At 41.2% G+C, this 16,027-nt stretch overlaps 1 protein-coding gene across 2 annotated transcripts in view; it reads right to left on the bottom strand.

The window, feature by feature from the left end:
- Positions 1-16,027, bottom strand: part of SLC9A4 (solute carrier family 9 member A4) — a 43,631-nt gene that overhangs the window by 6,278 nt on the left and 21,326 nt on the right. Inside the window, exons 5-10 of one of the 2 annotated variants that reach the window (XM_054010209.1) lie at positions 15,820-16,022; positions 14,824-14,904; positions 14,169-14,239; positions 11,814-11,975; positions 3,308-3,404; positions 585-716 (exon numbers count right to left, since the gene is read on the bottom strand). In XM_054010209.1, coding sequence (XP_053866184.1) covers positions 585-716; positions 3,308-3,404; positions 11,814-11,975; positions 14,169-14,239; positions 14,824-14,904; positions 15,820-16,022 — 746 coding nt within the window. Of the gene's footprint in view, positions 1-584; positions 717-3,307; positions 3,405-11,813; positions 11,976-14,168; positions 14,240-14,817; positions 14,905-15,819; positions 16,023-16,027 lie in introns of both variants that reach the window. The other variant, XM_054010199.1, reaches the window with a different exon arrangement.

Genomic DNA, 16,027 nt, shown 5'->3' with positions numbered 1-16,027 from the left:
AACTAGCAGCAGGACGGAAATAAGGGGTAGTGGTTATTTGGTCTTTGCTGCTTTTTTGTGCTACACCTACACAGGTGTGCTACATCAATGTGAAACTAGTGTAAGTGGGTTTACACTTACACCTTCCACACCCTCAGAGCCTGATTCTGATTACACGGGGTTTACACCAGTGCAAACAGGATCAGAATTTGGCCCTTGGGGTATGAGCCAAAGCCAGCTGAAGGCAATGGAAAGACTCCCATTGACTTAAAAGGGCTTTGCCTTAGTCCCTAGGTGCATGTTTCACTTGTTTTGTACCCACAGTGAATGGCAAAGTTAGTGCAAGTTACAGTGCTTTACCTCTTATAACCAATTACCCTGTGTTCTGACTAGCATACAGGTGACATGTCACTGACATTACTGTTCACATAATTGCTGAATATGCCCCATTGTTTCCAGGTGCTTTCCTCTCCCAAAGCTCTGTGGGAAATATTCATTTCAATTATTGCAAAAGCAAATTAAAATTGGCTGGGTTTTGTACATCCAGAGACAGGCAGGTATTTTCATCCCCTGATCACATGAATTGTAGCTTGCATAACAGTTACCGGTTTCCCCCAAGGTAAGCTGTTTCCTTTCCTGACACTCTGCCTCAGGCTGTTCTGGCGACGGATGAGAATTTCTTTGGCTTGTTTCTCGCTTGTTTCTGTTGGCAGGTTGTGTCTGTTATATGACAGCGTCTGAAATAGGAAATACATGTATTTGACTCTCTTCTCAATGCACACTTGCCGCATTGGCTCAAGCAGCGCAGTCCAGTCAAGCATGCGACCGGGAGCAAGGAACTTCTCTTGCGTCCCATTCCTGGCTCTGCCACAGACTCGCTGTGAGATCTTGCACAACCTCTCTGGGACAGATCCTGGCCTTCAGTATGGCTCCCTTGTATCACTCCAGTCCCGCCCTACCTGTGCAGCTGTGAATTCCCTCGTGTGGAGAAAACCCTATGTGGTGGACAGCCAGCAAAGCCAGTTCTACATTATCCTTAGCCACATGCCACATCCTACAGAGCTGTGGCCTGGCCCAGGAGGAAAGGATTGCATAAACTGAGGGACCCTCAGGAATTAAGGAATTGCCTAGGGGGCACCTTTGCTTCCCACTCCATTCCTGCACCAGATAGATCTCAGTCAAAACCAAGGACTGACCCCTCTATTTCTTAGGCCTGGTCTACATTAGAAAGGCAGCACAACCTGGCATTTTGTGTCCTATTGGCAAAAGTTTCCATTTAGCCAGCAGTTATTCCCCATCTCTGAGCAGCATACATCCTCTGCCAGATTAGTTCTATCAGTGCAATGCAAGGGTGGATGCACATGTGTTCATATTGGTAGAAGCTATAATGCCACAATGAAACATTACCTTCAGCAGTGTCTGGTAAAAGTTTAGTCACTGGGCCTGATTCTTTATTATCTTGGGTATCCATTTACACCTGTCCAAAGTGAGTGAGGGTGGAGGTTAAACTCTTTGGGCCTAACTCTCAGCTACACGGAGGCTGCTTTACACTATGCTGACATTGTAAAAGAGCCTTAAAGTGGGCATTAGTTTAATGTACACTCACTTTAAGGCTCCTTAACACTGCCAGAATGGTATAAAGTGGCCTTAGCGTAAATGAGAATCAGGCCCTTCCATTCTAATTTGACAGAGATTTACACTCACTGTGCACTGCGGAATATGGCTGCAAATGGTGCAAGGCTGTAGAGAATCAGGCCCTCAACCTGTGAAATGAGAATAATAGTTATCAACCTCATAGAGGTGTCGTGAGGGCAAATTCACTGATTTTTGTACAGCAGTTTGAAGACTTAGGGCCTGATCTCAATCCCACTTATACTGGTTTCCCACTGATGCAATTCCAGTGACATTCCAGAGTTAGGACCTCAAAGTTCAAGATAACAGGGGAAGTAGTAGTACAGTATTAAAATCCTTCATTTCCAAGAGAAGATACGGTTTCAAATACCACATAGCATGCCATAGTGCACTAATAGACCTTAAGGTAACTGATTTTGCAGACATAGGGTTCACCTCGGTAATGTATAGGACAGTAGAGAATCAGATGCATATGCAACTTGCTAGTAAGATAAGAAATACCTTTCATAAGGATAATTGGGCACAATTCAGACAATTTTAAAGAAGAATATAACATGAACAATGACCTGTTATAAAATGATCATTCTCCAGCCCTGCATATGTTACATTAGTCAGGGCAGTTGATCAGCATAATTTCAAGGTTACCCAAGTGTACCTGCTAGCACACTTTGCCATAGGAGAGCATGACAGTGTTCAGCATTATGCTCGGTTGGTTAGTGATGCCTTGGACTGGATTACACTGATGTTGCACCTTTGACCAGCATCACACTGTATTTTTACAGGATACCAAAATCATGTCCATTTTTTTTCAAAATAAATCCTTGCTGAGACCCAGCTCAGACCCAGCTCATGGAAAAGCTTACAAGACGAGGCTCAGGGTGGGAGGGAGTTCTTCCCCTATCATCCTATCATGAGGGCAGGGTTTGCCTCCCACACAGAACAAACCGTGAGACCTGCCCCCCAAATCTGGCAAATCTACGTAGGTCCTGTGCCTCCACAACAGCACTGGCCTCTAATGGCCAACAACCTGCTGCTCCTTCATAGGGCAGGGCCATTGAGATTAGAATGAGATCAGTTTTAAACCTACTCTGCCGATGGTTTGCTTTAAAAAGTGTAACTGCTGCACATGTTCAGGTAAATACCATTACTCCTAAATTCCATATCAACTCCATCTCCTCAGTTGCCATGGGAATACTCTACAGATCTGCTGCTGCCCTCACAGGTCACAGCTTGTGTGTGACTAGAGAGAGAGAGGGCGTGGAAAGTTAAACTAGAAAAACTAGGTGTTGGGCAACATCAGAAAGGAGAACATTCCTGAGTCATGGGAGATTTTTACAGCTAGGGAAGCCTGACCTCTAGAGCTAGTTTCTGGATTTTCTTGTCCTGTTACATTGCAGATCAGACATCAGGGTGAAAAGCTAGAAGTCAAACTCCCTTTTACTTTTTGTACTGTGGGATCTGAGCGCAATGGGCCAGATGCTCAACTGATATAAATCAGAGCACCTCCATTGAAAGCCATTTGACACCAGCTGAGGATCTGGCGCAGTATTTCCCATTAACACAGTTTCATGGCTCAGCTGAGAAGAACAATACTATCTTTGCAGCTACCACTGGCTGTTGCTATGATGGTGAGGAGGGCAAACATTCTCTTTTGATCTACGAGTACAGAGCTTTGTTACAATAGTCACGTACACACCCTTTGTCGTACTTGATACAGACTATGTGCCAGCATATCCCGCATGGACTCCACCTCTTCATGGGAAAGCCTATGCAGTCTTTGATTTCTATAGCTCCTGTAAATAGAAGGGAAAGGTAAACATTATACTAATTTGTACAAATCACACAGGAATTATCTTTCCTATAAAATTATTTATTTTCTTATGTTATTATTTCTAGAGCACTGCAGGTGTGAATGGCAATTTTCTAACCAATGATACTAAGGAATCAACGAAAGCTAAAAGAGAAAACTTCCTAGTTTTTTTTTTTTTTTTTTTTTAATTTTTGCACTTTGCATCATCTTTTGAAGAAAGAACATAAGAACAGCCATACTGGATCAGACTAACGATCCATCTAGCCGAGTATCCTGTCTTCTGACAGTGGCCAATGCCAGGTTCACCAGAGGGAATGGACAAAACAGGTAATCATCAAGTGATCCATCGCCTGTTGCCCATTCCCAGCTTCTGGCAAACAGAGGCTAGGGACACCATCCCTGTCTATCCTGGCTAATAGCCATTGAGGGACCTATCCTTCATGAACTTATCTAGTTCTTTTTTGAACCCAGGTATAGTCATGGCCTTCACAACATCCTGTGGCAAGGAGTACAAGAGACTGACTGTGCGTTGTGTGAAAAAATACTTTCTTTTGTTTGTTTTAAATCTGCTGCCTATTAATTTCATTTGGTGACTCCTAGTTCTTGTGTTATGAGAAGGAGTAAATAACACTTCCTTATTTACTTTCTCCACACCAGTCAATATTTTATAGACCTCTGTCATATCCCCCCTTAGTCGTCTCTTTTCCAAGGTGAAAAGTCCCAGTCATATGGCAGTGGTTCCATACTCCTCATCATTTTTGTTGCCCTTTTCTGAACCTTTTCCAATTCCAATATATCTTTTTTGAGATGGGGTGACCATATCTGCATACAGTATTCAAGATGTGGGTGCACCATGGATTTATATAGAGGCAAAATGATATTTTCTGTCTTATTATCTATTCCTTTCCTAATGATTCCTAACATTCTGTTAGCTCTTTTGACTGCTGCTGAACATTGAGTGGATGTTTTCAGAGAACTATCCACAATGACTGCAAGATCTCTTTCTTGAGTGGTAACAGCTCATTTAGATCTTGTCATTTTATACATATAGTTGGGATTATGTTTTCCAATGTGAATTACTTTTCATTATCAACATTGAATTTCATCTGCCATTTTGTTGCCCAGTCACCCAGTTTTGAGAGATCCTTTTGTCACTCTTCGCAGTCTGCCTGGGACTTAACTATCTTGAGTAGTTTTGTATCATCTGCAAATTTTGCAACCACACTGTTTACCCCTTTTTCCAGATCATTTATGAATATGTTGAATAGAACTAGGCCCAGTACAGAGCTCTGGGGACACCACTATTTATCTCTTTCCATTCTGAAAACTGACCATTTATTCCTACCCTTTGTTTCCTATCTTTTAACCAGTCACCAATCCATAAGAGGACCTTCCCTGTTATCCCAGGACAGCTTACTTTGCTTAAGAGCCTTTGGTGAGGGGCCTTGTCAAAGGCTTTCTGAAAATCTAAGTACACTATGTCCACTGGACCCTTGTCTACATGCTTATTGACCCCCTCAGAGAATTATAGTAAATTGGTGAGGTATGATTTCCCTTTACAAAAACCATGTTGACTCTTCCCCAACAAATCATGTTCATCTATGTGTCTGACAATATTGTTCTTTACTATAGTTTCAACCAGTTCGCCCAGTTGAAAACAGCTAAAACATCTATTAACGTATTGTGAAGATAAATAAGGTGCCATTCAGTTTACAATAGAAGCCAACCTTTCCTTTTTAAGAGTTAACAAGGAAAGTCACCTTCTACACAGTAGGGTCTTGGAGGAAAGTGTTAAACTATGGAAGCTGGTTGATCTGAAATGCTAACTGGATATGCCAGGTCAACCTCTGTGAGAACCTCATCATATACCATATCATATTTATTTGTCTATTTTTCCCTCATATTAAGTGATGTAATTGTGGTAAATGGTTTGATTAAAGGAGGGTTTCCTTTAATAACATTATGACAGGATTGTGGTTTCAGTTTCCCTTACATTAGCAAAAGAATACAGCCTTTAATATCAAAAAGAAGCTGTGTCTGGAGTAAACTAAAAACTGTTATATGATTCATGACTTGGGCCAGAGCACTGACATTCAGATATGTATTAGTTTAGGCTAGGGTTTGGTATTCAGGTTCAGTGCAGAATCCAGGCTACGGTATGGTGGCCGTATGATTGTCAATTACAGCTAATTTCACAAAATTGCCACCATTCGTTGCAATTGCAAAATTGCCACCTTCTTCAAGCACAACCAGAAATAAGGCCTTATCGGGTTTTGCATCTGTGATAAATGAAGGGTGGGTAGCTCCCATTTATGGACACTCAGCCAGCCAGTTAGCTGTAAAATCCCTTTTGGTAGCTGTTCTCTGCTTGCTTTACCTGTAAAGGGCTAAAAAGCCTCCCTGCATAGGTACAAAAAAGGGAAAAAAAGGGGAAGTGGGCACCTAACCAAAAGAGCCAATGGGAGGGCTAGGACTTTTTGAAATTGGGAAAAAACTTCCCTTTGTTGTCTGTTGTTCTCTCTGGGCTGCAGGGACCCAGAGCAGCCATGCTATAAGCAGGAATGCTGTGTAAGGTTTGAACCAGGTATGAAAAATTATTTTCCATACCTAGAAAGAATCATTGGGGACAGGGAATGTTTAGATTGATACGTTTATTTCTTTATTTAGGTTTATTTCTTTATTTTGGCTTGTGGATCTCCTCTATGCTAACCCCCGATTCTTTTGGTTGCTTGTAACCTTTAAGCTGAACCCCCAAGAAAGCTATTTTCGGTGCTTAATTTTTGGAATTGCACTTTTAAAATCTAGCAAAAGCCTAAGTTCCAGAGGTATTTTCTTTCTTTTTGTTTTTAATAAAATTTACCTTTTTTAAGAACAGGATTGGATTTTTGGTGTCCTAAGTTTGTGCATGTTGTTCGATTAGCTGGTAGCAACAGCTAATTTCCTTTGTTTTCTTTCTCAGCTCTTCCTCGGAGGGTGTGTGTGTGAAAGGGCTTGAGGGTACCCCACAGGGAGGAATTCCCAAGTGTTCCTTCCTGGTTCCCAGGGTTTTTTTGCATTTGGGTGGTGGCAATGTTTACCAATCCAAGGTCAGAGAAGAGCTGTAACTTGGGGGTTTAATACAAGCCTGGAGTGGCAAGTATTCATTTTTTGAATCCTTGCAAGCCCCCACTTTCTGCAGTCAGAGTGACAGAGTGGGGATTCAGCCCTGACAGCATCCAGCCTGAAACCAAAGCCATAGGGATAGGTTTGGGTTCAGGCATTTGAATCTGAACACTGCCAAAATTCAAATGTGTTGAAGATCCAAAGTGGCCCATCTCTAGGAAATGGCCAGTTGTTGAGATCAACTACTGTCTATATGTAGTGATCCAAAATATATCACAGGTGAAAAATGGCAAGTTAGAAAAGGAACAAGTCAGCCATAAAAGATGCAACATTTATAGAAAAAAGCCCTATATTTTTAAAAAGTAACCATTTAAATAGTCTAGTTTAATAAATAAATAAGACACATTTAGCCTGGCCTCCTGTCTAGGGACTTATAAATGCACACATTAGAGCTCTAAATTGGAGAGATGGACATGTGGTTTGTTCCAGTGACCATTTAAATTGCTAATGGTTTTTTGAAGTGGCTGCTTTTAAACTCTCTGTGGACCACTGTCAAGTGGTCCACACACTACCAATGGTCCATGAAACGTAGTTTGACAACTGAAGTCCTATGCAGTACAATCCCCTCATGGCTGATGCCACAAAGAATAGCTGCTTCTTTACCCACTTCTTGTCCAGGCCTGCCCTCCCTAGACCTATGGAACCAGAAGCCTGTGGTGCACCTGCAGAGGGATTTTATATCACAGAATTGGAAAAAGGGTTGGGAAAGTATAGAGAAGAATGGTATCATGTAGAGATCACTTCATCCTGCTACTTTCCCCACTCCAGATCAACCCAATCTGGCTCCCCCCTGCATGCAGATGTAGATGGAATATCAAGCCTTAAATCATCTCAGTGGTGGTTATCATTTCGCTCTTTAGGTGACTCAAATAAAATGCCCTCAGTTTCAGCTGAACTGAAATAGCAACAGAACAAACAACATGAAGATTATCTGTATTGTTCTAAAGCCCAAATAAAAAGCATATTCTTTGCATGGGATTAGCCATTAACCTGCCACATTGATAACAGTGAGCCTACCTGGGGAATGGAGAAAAGGTTATGTTTTCAGTTTAATAAGCACTCCTTTAATTAATATTTCACAATATACAATATATTTCAAAACCTGCTTTCAGCTAAAACAAGTTTGACTTGTTACCAACCCCATAAAATCATCTTTATTAAAATTCTTTCTCTGATGCTTATTGCAACTTCCTGCATTTTACTTGCAGGGCCCAGTCCAGGTGTTTTATTTGCAAAAACATTACTGAGATTATATCATTTTGGGTGCATAGCAATTGGCTATAACTCTGGGTTGGCAAAAAAAAATCTATTCTGATCATGAATGAACCAAAATACTGGCCACATTTGTTCTAAAAACATAGAGCTAGTTAAAAAATAAAAACCAAATTCCCCAAAAATCCTTATCTAATTTTTTCCACATTTTTTGTTACATTTTGAACTTTCTGTACTCTCCATCCAGTTCTACTAAGAAGAAAGTAGCATCCTAGTGGGATAGCGCATATGTAATAGTGTCACTGGCAATGAAAACACTCAGTCTGATTCTGAGCCTGCTTACACCAGCGTACATCAAGACTATCTCCCCTGATGTCCAAAGAGAGTCAGCAGTGTGAAACCAGCAAAAGTGAGTTCAAAAGAAGCCCATCCTGTCTTTCTTATGATTAAAGTATATTGTCTAAAATACAGCCATAGAAATGTGGTATCTGCAGCATCTGCTTGGATGTGCTTTGCCTTTTGAAATCCCCATTTCTAAGGCTTATGTTCTCTAAGCCAGTATAATTAGGTGCTATATTTTATCTCAAATCTAGATGCTTTGTTGCCCAGTCAATGGACAAATACTTAATGCATAGTCGACCTGTAGGAATCCCACTGACATGAATGGAAGTTCTGAGCCTGGAGCGAATCCAGAAGGCTCAACTGAGATCTGCCCTGATTGCCAGAGAGATTTCTTCCCCTTGTCTCTAAAGCATGAAAACCCCAGATAGCAATGATATGCCTGTGCAACTGATCAAAAGAGCTGAGGAGAAATGTATCATGTTATTATTGCATTCCAAATGTGCTTTATATTAAATGCATCAGAATTTCTTTCCAAAACCCACAGTTTCCAGGATTATTTATTTAGGACCAGATTTTGCCACTCTCATTCACATTGAATAGTGCCTTACACTACAAGCTGTTCCACTGAAATCAATGGGATTACTCACTCTGATACCATGACCTTCAGTAGCCCCTTTCTCCTCAAGCAGTCCCACTGGCTGCTTAAAAAGTAAGGGACTATTTATTGTGAGTAAAAAATATCAGAATCTGGCCTAGAGTAAGATCCAATTCCACCTGAGCAAACTATTTATTCTAGAATGATATTTTTCATCCTACAAACTCAGTTCAGGAGAGAATTTATAAAACTACATGCAATCGGTTGGTCTTATGTTTTTAAAGAAAGTAAATAAAAATGTTCTTTGCGTGTCACAACTTTTCTTTCAAACTTCCTATTTGTATTATCCACATGCCGCTCAGAAATTTTTCTGACATACAGTAAAAGGAAAATTCACAGAGATCATGACCATATGCTTCCTTTAATGTTATCCTCTCACCAAAAAAAATGATTTAGAAAAAAATTGACCAGCTCTTACATTACACAATGATACAAGAATTCAAAACAAACAAATGAATTTTTACATGATCAAGATAAACAGTTTAAAGAGTGACTCTGGTAAGGTAACTTTTTTCTTAGGTGAGATCTCTGAAACACTCCCATGCACATACTTACTCGTGTGCAGTCACATTGAGGTCAGTGGGTCTGCGCATAAGAATAATTATGTGCATTGGAGTGAAGGTTTTCATGATCCAGCTCTTTATATTTTATAAGGTTTTATCCAGAATTCAGTTTTACTGATCTCAACAAAGGAACTGTGTTGCACTGAGGGTATTTGCCCCATTGATTTCCATAGGGATTATGTTTGTTTTTCACCAAGTCTGTTTCACGTAGCCTTCCATTGCCTTTCAATTGGCTCCTCTGTTTAGGGGAGAAGGACAGACTCAAACCTTCCATGTATCTCTGGGGGTTGGTTCGGCGTGCTGGAGGAAGCAGACTTCACTATCCTAGCACATGAAGCCATTAGCCCACTTTTGCTGTACAGCAGGAAGCTCCCCCTTGGGCACCCACTAACAAAGGCCTTTGGCTAATTGGCACTATTTAGCCTGTTAGTTAAGAAAACTAGACATGGCCAATAGGGTAAAGTAAAAAAACTAACCCCATCCTATCCCAGTCTGTCAAACCAGACATTTTTGGAGGTTCAGAAAGCATGTTTCATTATTTTTTTAGTCTCTCTCTGCACCTGATACTCCTGGGGGAATTCTGTGCACCTGCGCAATGCAGAATTTTGTAGAAATTAATGTTGTGCATGCAGAATTTCCTTTCCCCCACAGAAATGTGCTAGCCGCCACTAGGGCCACTGGACTTGGCAGATCCCAGCTTGCACATAGAAGACCCTGCTGGGGGGCGGGGAGGGAGCTAGAGTGTTCCTGGCAGCTGCAGTTCCCAGCATGCCCTGAGGGAAGGAGATGGCGGTGCACAGGAAACTCTGTGCAAGCCTGGGACCAAGCATCAGGCTATTTCTCCCTCTGGATCCCTGGGCTCTGGGGTCGGGGCGGGGGGAAGGGGAAAGGAGTGAGGGAGATGGGTGTCTGGACAAGGAGGGGGCAAGCTGGGCTCTGTGGGGAAGAGGATGCGGGTATCTGGGCCAGGGGGGTCCCACAACTGGGCTCTGGGGGGAGTATCTGAGTTGGAGGGGCCGTACGATTGGGCTCAGGTGTATTGGCTGCAGGGCCGGCTCTAGGCACCAGCAAAACAAGCTGGTGCTTGGGGCGGCACATTTTTAGGGGCGGCATTCTGGCGCGGGCCATGCCGCCCCTAAAAATGTGCCCCGGCCGCCCTAACTCACCTCTGCTGCTGCCGCGCATGTGCCGCTGCTCACCCTCCCTCCCAGGTTCTCAAACCCGGGAGGGAGGGGAAGATCCCGAGCGGCCGCGGCGCGTGAAACAGCTGATTCACGCGCCACTGCTCCCCCTCCCTCCCAGGTTTGAGAGCCTGGGAGGGAGGGGGAGACCCCGAGTGGCCGCGGCGCACACGCTGCTTCTCCCTCTCCCTTCCTCCCTCCTAGGGTTGAGAGCCTGGGGGGAGGAGGCAGGGCTGGGAATTTGGGGAAGGGGCGGAGTTGAGACGGCGCCGGGGGTGGGGTAATAAAAAAACGGGGGGTGGGGGGGGGCGGCCAAAATTGTTTTTGCTTGGGGTGGCAAAAATCCTAGAGCTGGCCCTGATTGGCTGGGGGGCCCCTGCAGGGGGATTCTGGGGGGGGGAGGGGTTGTGGGTGTCTGGCCCTCCCTACTAGGCTCTGGCGGGGGGGGGGGGAGAGGAAGATAAACAGGAACTGGGTTGTCATAACAGTTTCTTTAACTCTCTACTCCTGGGGGAATTTTTGTGTGTGTCTATATTGTTGTAAACATACTTACTGACCGGTATTTTGAAACAAATTACCAAAATAATTGAAACTGGTGTGATTCTGTAGTCTTATAAATTTGCAGAATTTTAAAATATTGCGCGCATAATTTTTAATTTTTTTGGCACAGAATGCCCCCAGGAGTAACCTGAGTTCTGGCCAAGACTAGAAGCTGAAGTACCAAAATACTACAAGAAAGCCTGTCCTTATGGCATTCTGACCCAGTCTGAAATAGCAACTTACAAGAGAGCCTGGTCTCATGAGAGCTATACCCAAATTTACAGATCCCAGAGTTCTGGTTACTAATCTGAACTGAGGGCCAGACAAACCAGTACGCTCCTTTCCTTTGTGTTGCACTTTCAACACAAAGCAGCCCCAAACCAGAATTTAAATGAAGCATATGGCCTCTTTGCATCACTGGAGCAGTGCAAAGCAATCAGCGTGTACCACTGAGTCTAGACCTGAATCTCCAGGCCTTTGCAGGCTTGCCTGTCGCTGCTGAAAAACATGGGTGAGTCTTTTCCCTCTTTGTAAACTCAGAACTATCGCTGAACATTTCCTTTCCTATGGAACATGTCAAGGTCCCAGCACCAAACAGTTATTCCTCCCCTCCCAGTACCTTGTTCTTGTCACATTTCTTTTAAAGTCCTTGTCTCCTTCAGCTATTTCTTCATATTCCCCCATCCCCCTTCCTCCCTCTTTCCCGTTTGGTAAGCTGTAATGAAGCTGATACTCACTGGAGAGAAGCTGTCGATGCAGCTGAATTTATCATCCCACTCTCTGCCATCTCAATGGCCTGTTTGATTTCCAGTTTCTTGTACAGAGATACAATGCTGGATTTGGGCTGGTTCTCCCGGATCAGGATTTTCTTTAGATATTTAGTGTCAAACTTTTTAAATCTATGAAACAGAAATTAAAAGCAATTGTAAAAAGGAAAGGATCTTCCTCGCTGACAACATCCATCAAATATATATATAATTGCAGGTTGGAAACTGAAGCCAAATTGTAGGCGCCCGTGGCCTGCTGAATGACCAGTGAACCTGTTGGAGGACAAAGGGCATGGCCTACTGGTCCACAGAGATGGTAAATCTGCTATACAAAAGAAAGAAACAAACTGCAATCATCTCAAAAAGAAGGTTGGGTGAGTGTTAGCATCGCCACAATTGTACGAAAAGAAAAAAGGGGCCAGTCTTTCATGCTTTTGTACAAATGTTGTATTCTAATAAGGTATAACAGCAGCAGCTGCACTTACAGCAATGCTGGCCTATTCAGCCAGACACCAATAATGTTCTAAATGGCCCAGTAGTTAGGTCCTATTATGCTGCTGATCATTTTAAATCCTGACAATTAGGGGAAAATATATATGTCCTAATATTCTGAATGCCAGAGAAATTGAATGGACTGCAAAATGATGTCTGTATGCACGCTGCATATTATAATATACCACTAATGTGCTGCATACACAAGTTCGAATGTGCGTGTGTGTGTTGAGGCGTGTATTGGCTTTCAGGCATTAGCTTAACAAAACAGCAGCAGCTCTTCTTATAATTTTTTTTTCTATGGGGCAGTTTGCTATTGCAGATAAATGTACTTTAGAGTGTTATCAAAAGCAATACAGAGTTTATACAATTTCTTATAATAAGCAACTGTTTTTAATATTTGTTGCTATAACAGAAGTACGCAGCTCTGCTTTGTTCTGTGAACAAGGATGCTCTGCAGAGCTCTCTAGTCCCAGGAAGTTACCTTGAGTGTCGGTTAACCAAGGTAATCAATTCTTAAAAGCATATTATTTAATCTTAATGCAAGGAATACCTTCATTTTTATATGACTCTCATATAAATACTTTCATATGATGTGTTTCTTTAGCCTTTACCTTGACTGAAACAGTAACTTACTAGTAGTATTCATAGACTCCTCCTATCAGGTCTATTGGGTGGATCTGAGAGAAGTGACAGGGGGGAGGGATAGCTCAGTGGTTTGAGCATTGGCCTGCTAAACCCAGGGTTGTGAGTTCAATCCTTGAGGGGGCCACCTAGGGATCTGGGGCAAAATTGGTACTTGGTCCTGCTAGTGAAGGCAGGGGGCTGGACTTGATGACCTTTCAAGGTCCCTTCCAGTTCTAGGAGATGGGATATCTCCATTAATTTAATTTAAATGCAGCTTATCTCAGTTGCAATGCCTTCAACTGTGTCTGTGGCTTCAAATTGGGAATTCTATAGCCTATGCACCATTGTTATCCTCAATATATTCTCTGGAAGACCATTTTTAGCCCATTACATATGAATTCTATAGTTAATAAATTTATTGAAATGAAGGCCATCTCTCAGGCAGAAAAGATATTCCACCCCATAAAGGCTTGTGTTACTGCTATACAGCAACCATCTGAGCTTGCAGATGTATTGGGCAGACTGATGATCATATGTATATCTCCACATTCAGATCTGATAATGTAAAGGTTACAAATCAAATGGCAATTTAGAACATCAAGTCAACATCACAACTTGTCTCATCTACCCATTGAAGGTATAATGCTGCTCCCATATAATTCCTTTATTAAGTTAATACAAACATCACTTTTGTGCTCTCTCCTAGATACAGAAGGCAGTATAATTCTGAGACCAGGAAAAAATTACTATTTATTACTTTATTATGCGCTATCTACATTGTCCCATATGTTTGCACGGTGATTTACATTCAAATAAAACGACAGATCCATACCTCAAGCAGCTTGCAATTTAAAGGGCCACTTTGAAGATTGATAGGCTTACATTTAGGCCCTGTTTGCAGGCTTTCACGTGCATGTGGCATGAGTGTGCATGTCATGTTCCTCCTCTATCACACTTATCTCCTCCTAGTTTTTGAGGAGGCACAGCAGTGAAACATATATGAATGTTGCACTCCAAAAGATGATGATTACTCAAGAGCTCGGGTTATATTTTAGAACAGGATATGGCGCATATCCCTAACATTTACATTCTAATCTAACCTTCTGAGAGCACAAAGTGGATTTCCTACTGTATTTACCTTTGAGTAGATAAATATGTCACAGCTAAATTACTTTATTATACCAGACAGTAACAAAACATTCTTACTTGTCTCTCAGTTGATAGTGACTCCAATGCCCACATATATCTTCAATTCCAGCCTTCAAGTGATCCATCATCTAGAGAAAAAAATACAACAAACCAATGGTCATAACATGAAATCAATGTCAAAACAATTCTTAGGTAATCAAAGACCAGATTCTAAGGAATTTAGACACTGATTCAAATTAAACAACTCTTAGAAAATCTAAAATTTTATAAAAATCTAGACAAACTTCTCCATATGCCAGTGTCTCTGATCTTTTTATTTTTCCTTAAGATTGTTTGATCTGTATAAGTAAATCTGCTACTAATTACCAGAATTTGCAGGCACCTTGATGTGTTTTCAACCTCAGCGGAAATAGCTTTAAAATTTCCAGTGTCTTTATAAAAAGTTCCAGTCTGTAGTTTTGAAATTATAATGAGGTGGCATCCATATCCAGAGGATGTCATATATTACTTTACAACAGCTTCTTTGGACTCAAACACCATCCAATATTTTTATTAAGATATTTTGGCTGGGATTTGCAAAGGCGCCTAAGGGGCTTATTTGCCCAATGAATTTCAATGGGAACTGGGTGCCTAACTCTCTTGGGCAAAATTGGAACTCCCATTTGTTCTCTTTCTAGGATACAGTTCATCAATGAAGACAACTTACTCGTACATGAATCTCTTCATTGATGCACTCTTTCTTGTTAGTCTTTTTAACATCTAGATACTTGACCAGTGGACCAATTGTGATTCCCTGTATTTAGAAAAATGAGTGAGAAAGTTAATTATTGTTTGAAACAAGCAGATAAAAGGCAAAAGATGAAGTGACTATTTTTTATTTGATCACTGTGTCTAGAATATAGGGCTTATTTGTTATTAGTCGAGCTGGATAGAAAATGGAGTGGGAGGTGGGGGGGAGGTTCTGAAAAAAAAGTTTCAATTTTTTTAAAATCAAAATTAGATTTTCATCAGCATTTTCTAATCAATAGTAAGAATTAGTTTCTGTAAACTACCTGGCCTGCTAACCACTCATACCAAGCTAATATTTCATTCCAGAGGGAAAAAATAGTTTCAACAATATCAAAGCATCCTGTTTGACATTTTTTGAAAGAAATGATTTGATTTTTAAAACTTTTGATTTCATTTTAAAAACAATGTAATATAATAGTTTAAAAGACTATATAAAAATAAAATGATTCACCCCAAACACATTTTTTTCAGGATTGTCATTTGCGGGGAATTTCTAAATTGTGGGGTTTCATTCCTAATCAGAACAAAGACAAATGTTGAAATCACAAAATCCTTCACAAAATGGAATTTCCATCCTGCATAGCCTTAGTTATGACACAAAAGGGGAACAACTACTCTTGTATATCAGAGTACAAGGTGAAGTAAAAAATTGGAACATAATTTTCAGAGGAATTTTAAGGAAATCTGTTTTTAAATACTTCCAGTGGTGAAGTTACTAAATATTTAACTGAAACGATAAGAAAAAATTAATTATCCAGCAAAGGGTTATTGTGTTACATCTGGAGACACTATCCAGCAACTAAAGTATAAAATAGAAGGATTTAATCCTGATTTAAGTGCAAATCTCAGTGCAAGCTTAACTATGAAGCCTCTAGGCATCACTATTGTATGAAATGAACCCATTATTAAACCTACTTACCTGAATGAACACAGTGAAATATATAACTACAAGCGTAGCCGTAATGAACATGTTCTTTCTAGGGAAGAGATACATCGGAAGCAAAAATGCAAGAGAGAAACTACTGGCTCCTCGAAGGCCACTGTAGGCAATAATGAGCTGGTCTTTAATGGTGAAAGGATAAGTCCGAAACTTGTTGCTGATATAAAAGAGAGCAAACACACCTAGG

The sequence above is a fragment of the Malaclemys terrapin genome, chromosome 1, assembly GCF_027887155.1.
Source record: "Malaclemys terrapin pileata isolate rMalTer1 chromosome 1, rMalTer1.hap1, whole genome shotgun sequence".
Classification (NCBI taxonomy): Eukaryota; Metazoa; Chordata; order Testudines; family Emydidae; genus Malaclemys; species Malaclemys terrapin.
This window is presented reverse-complemented; position numbering and strand designations above follow the sequence as displayed.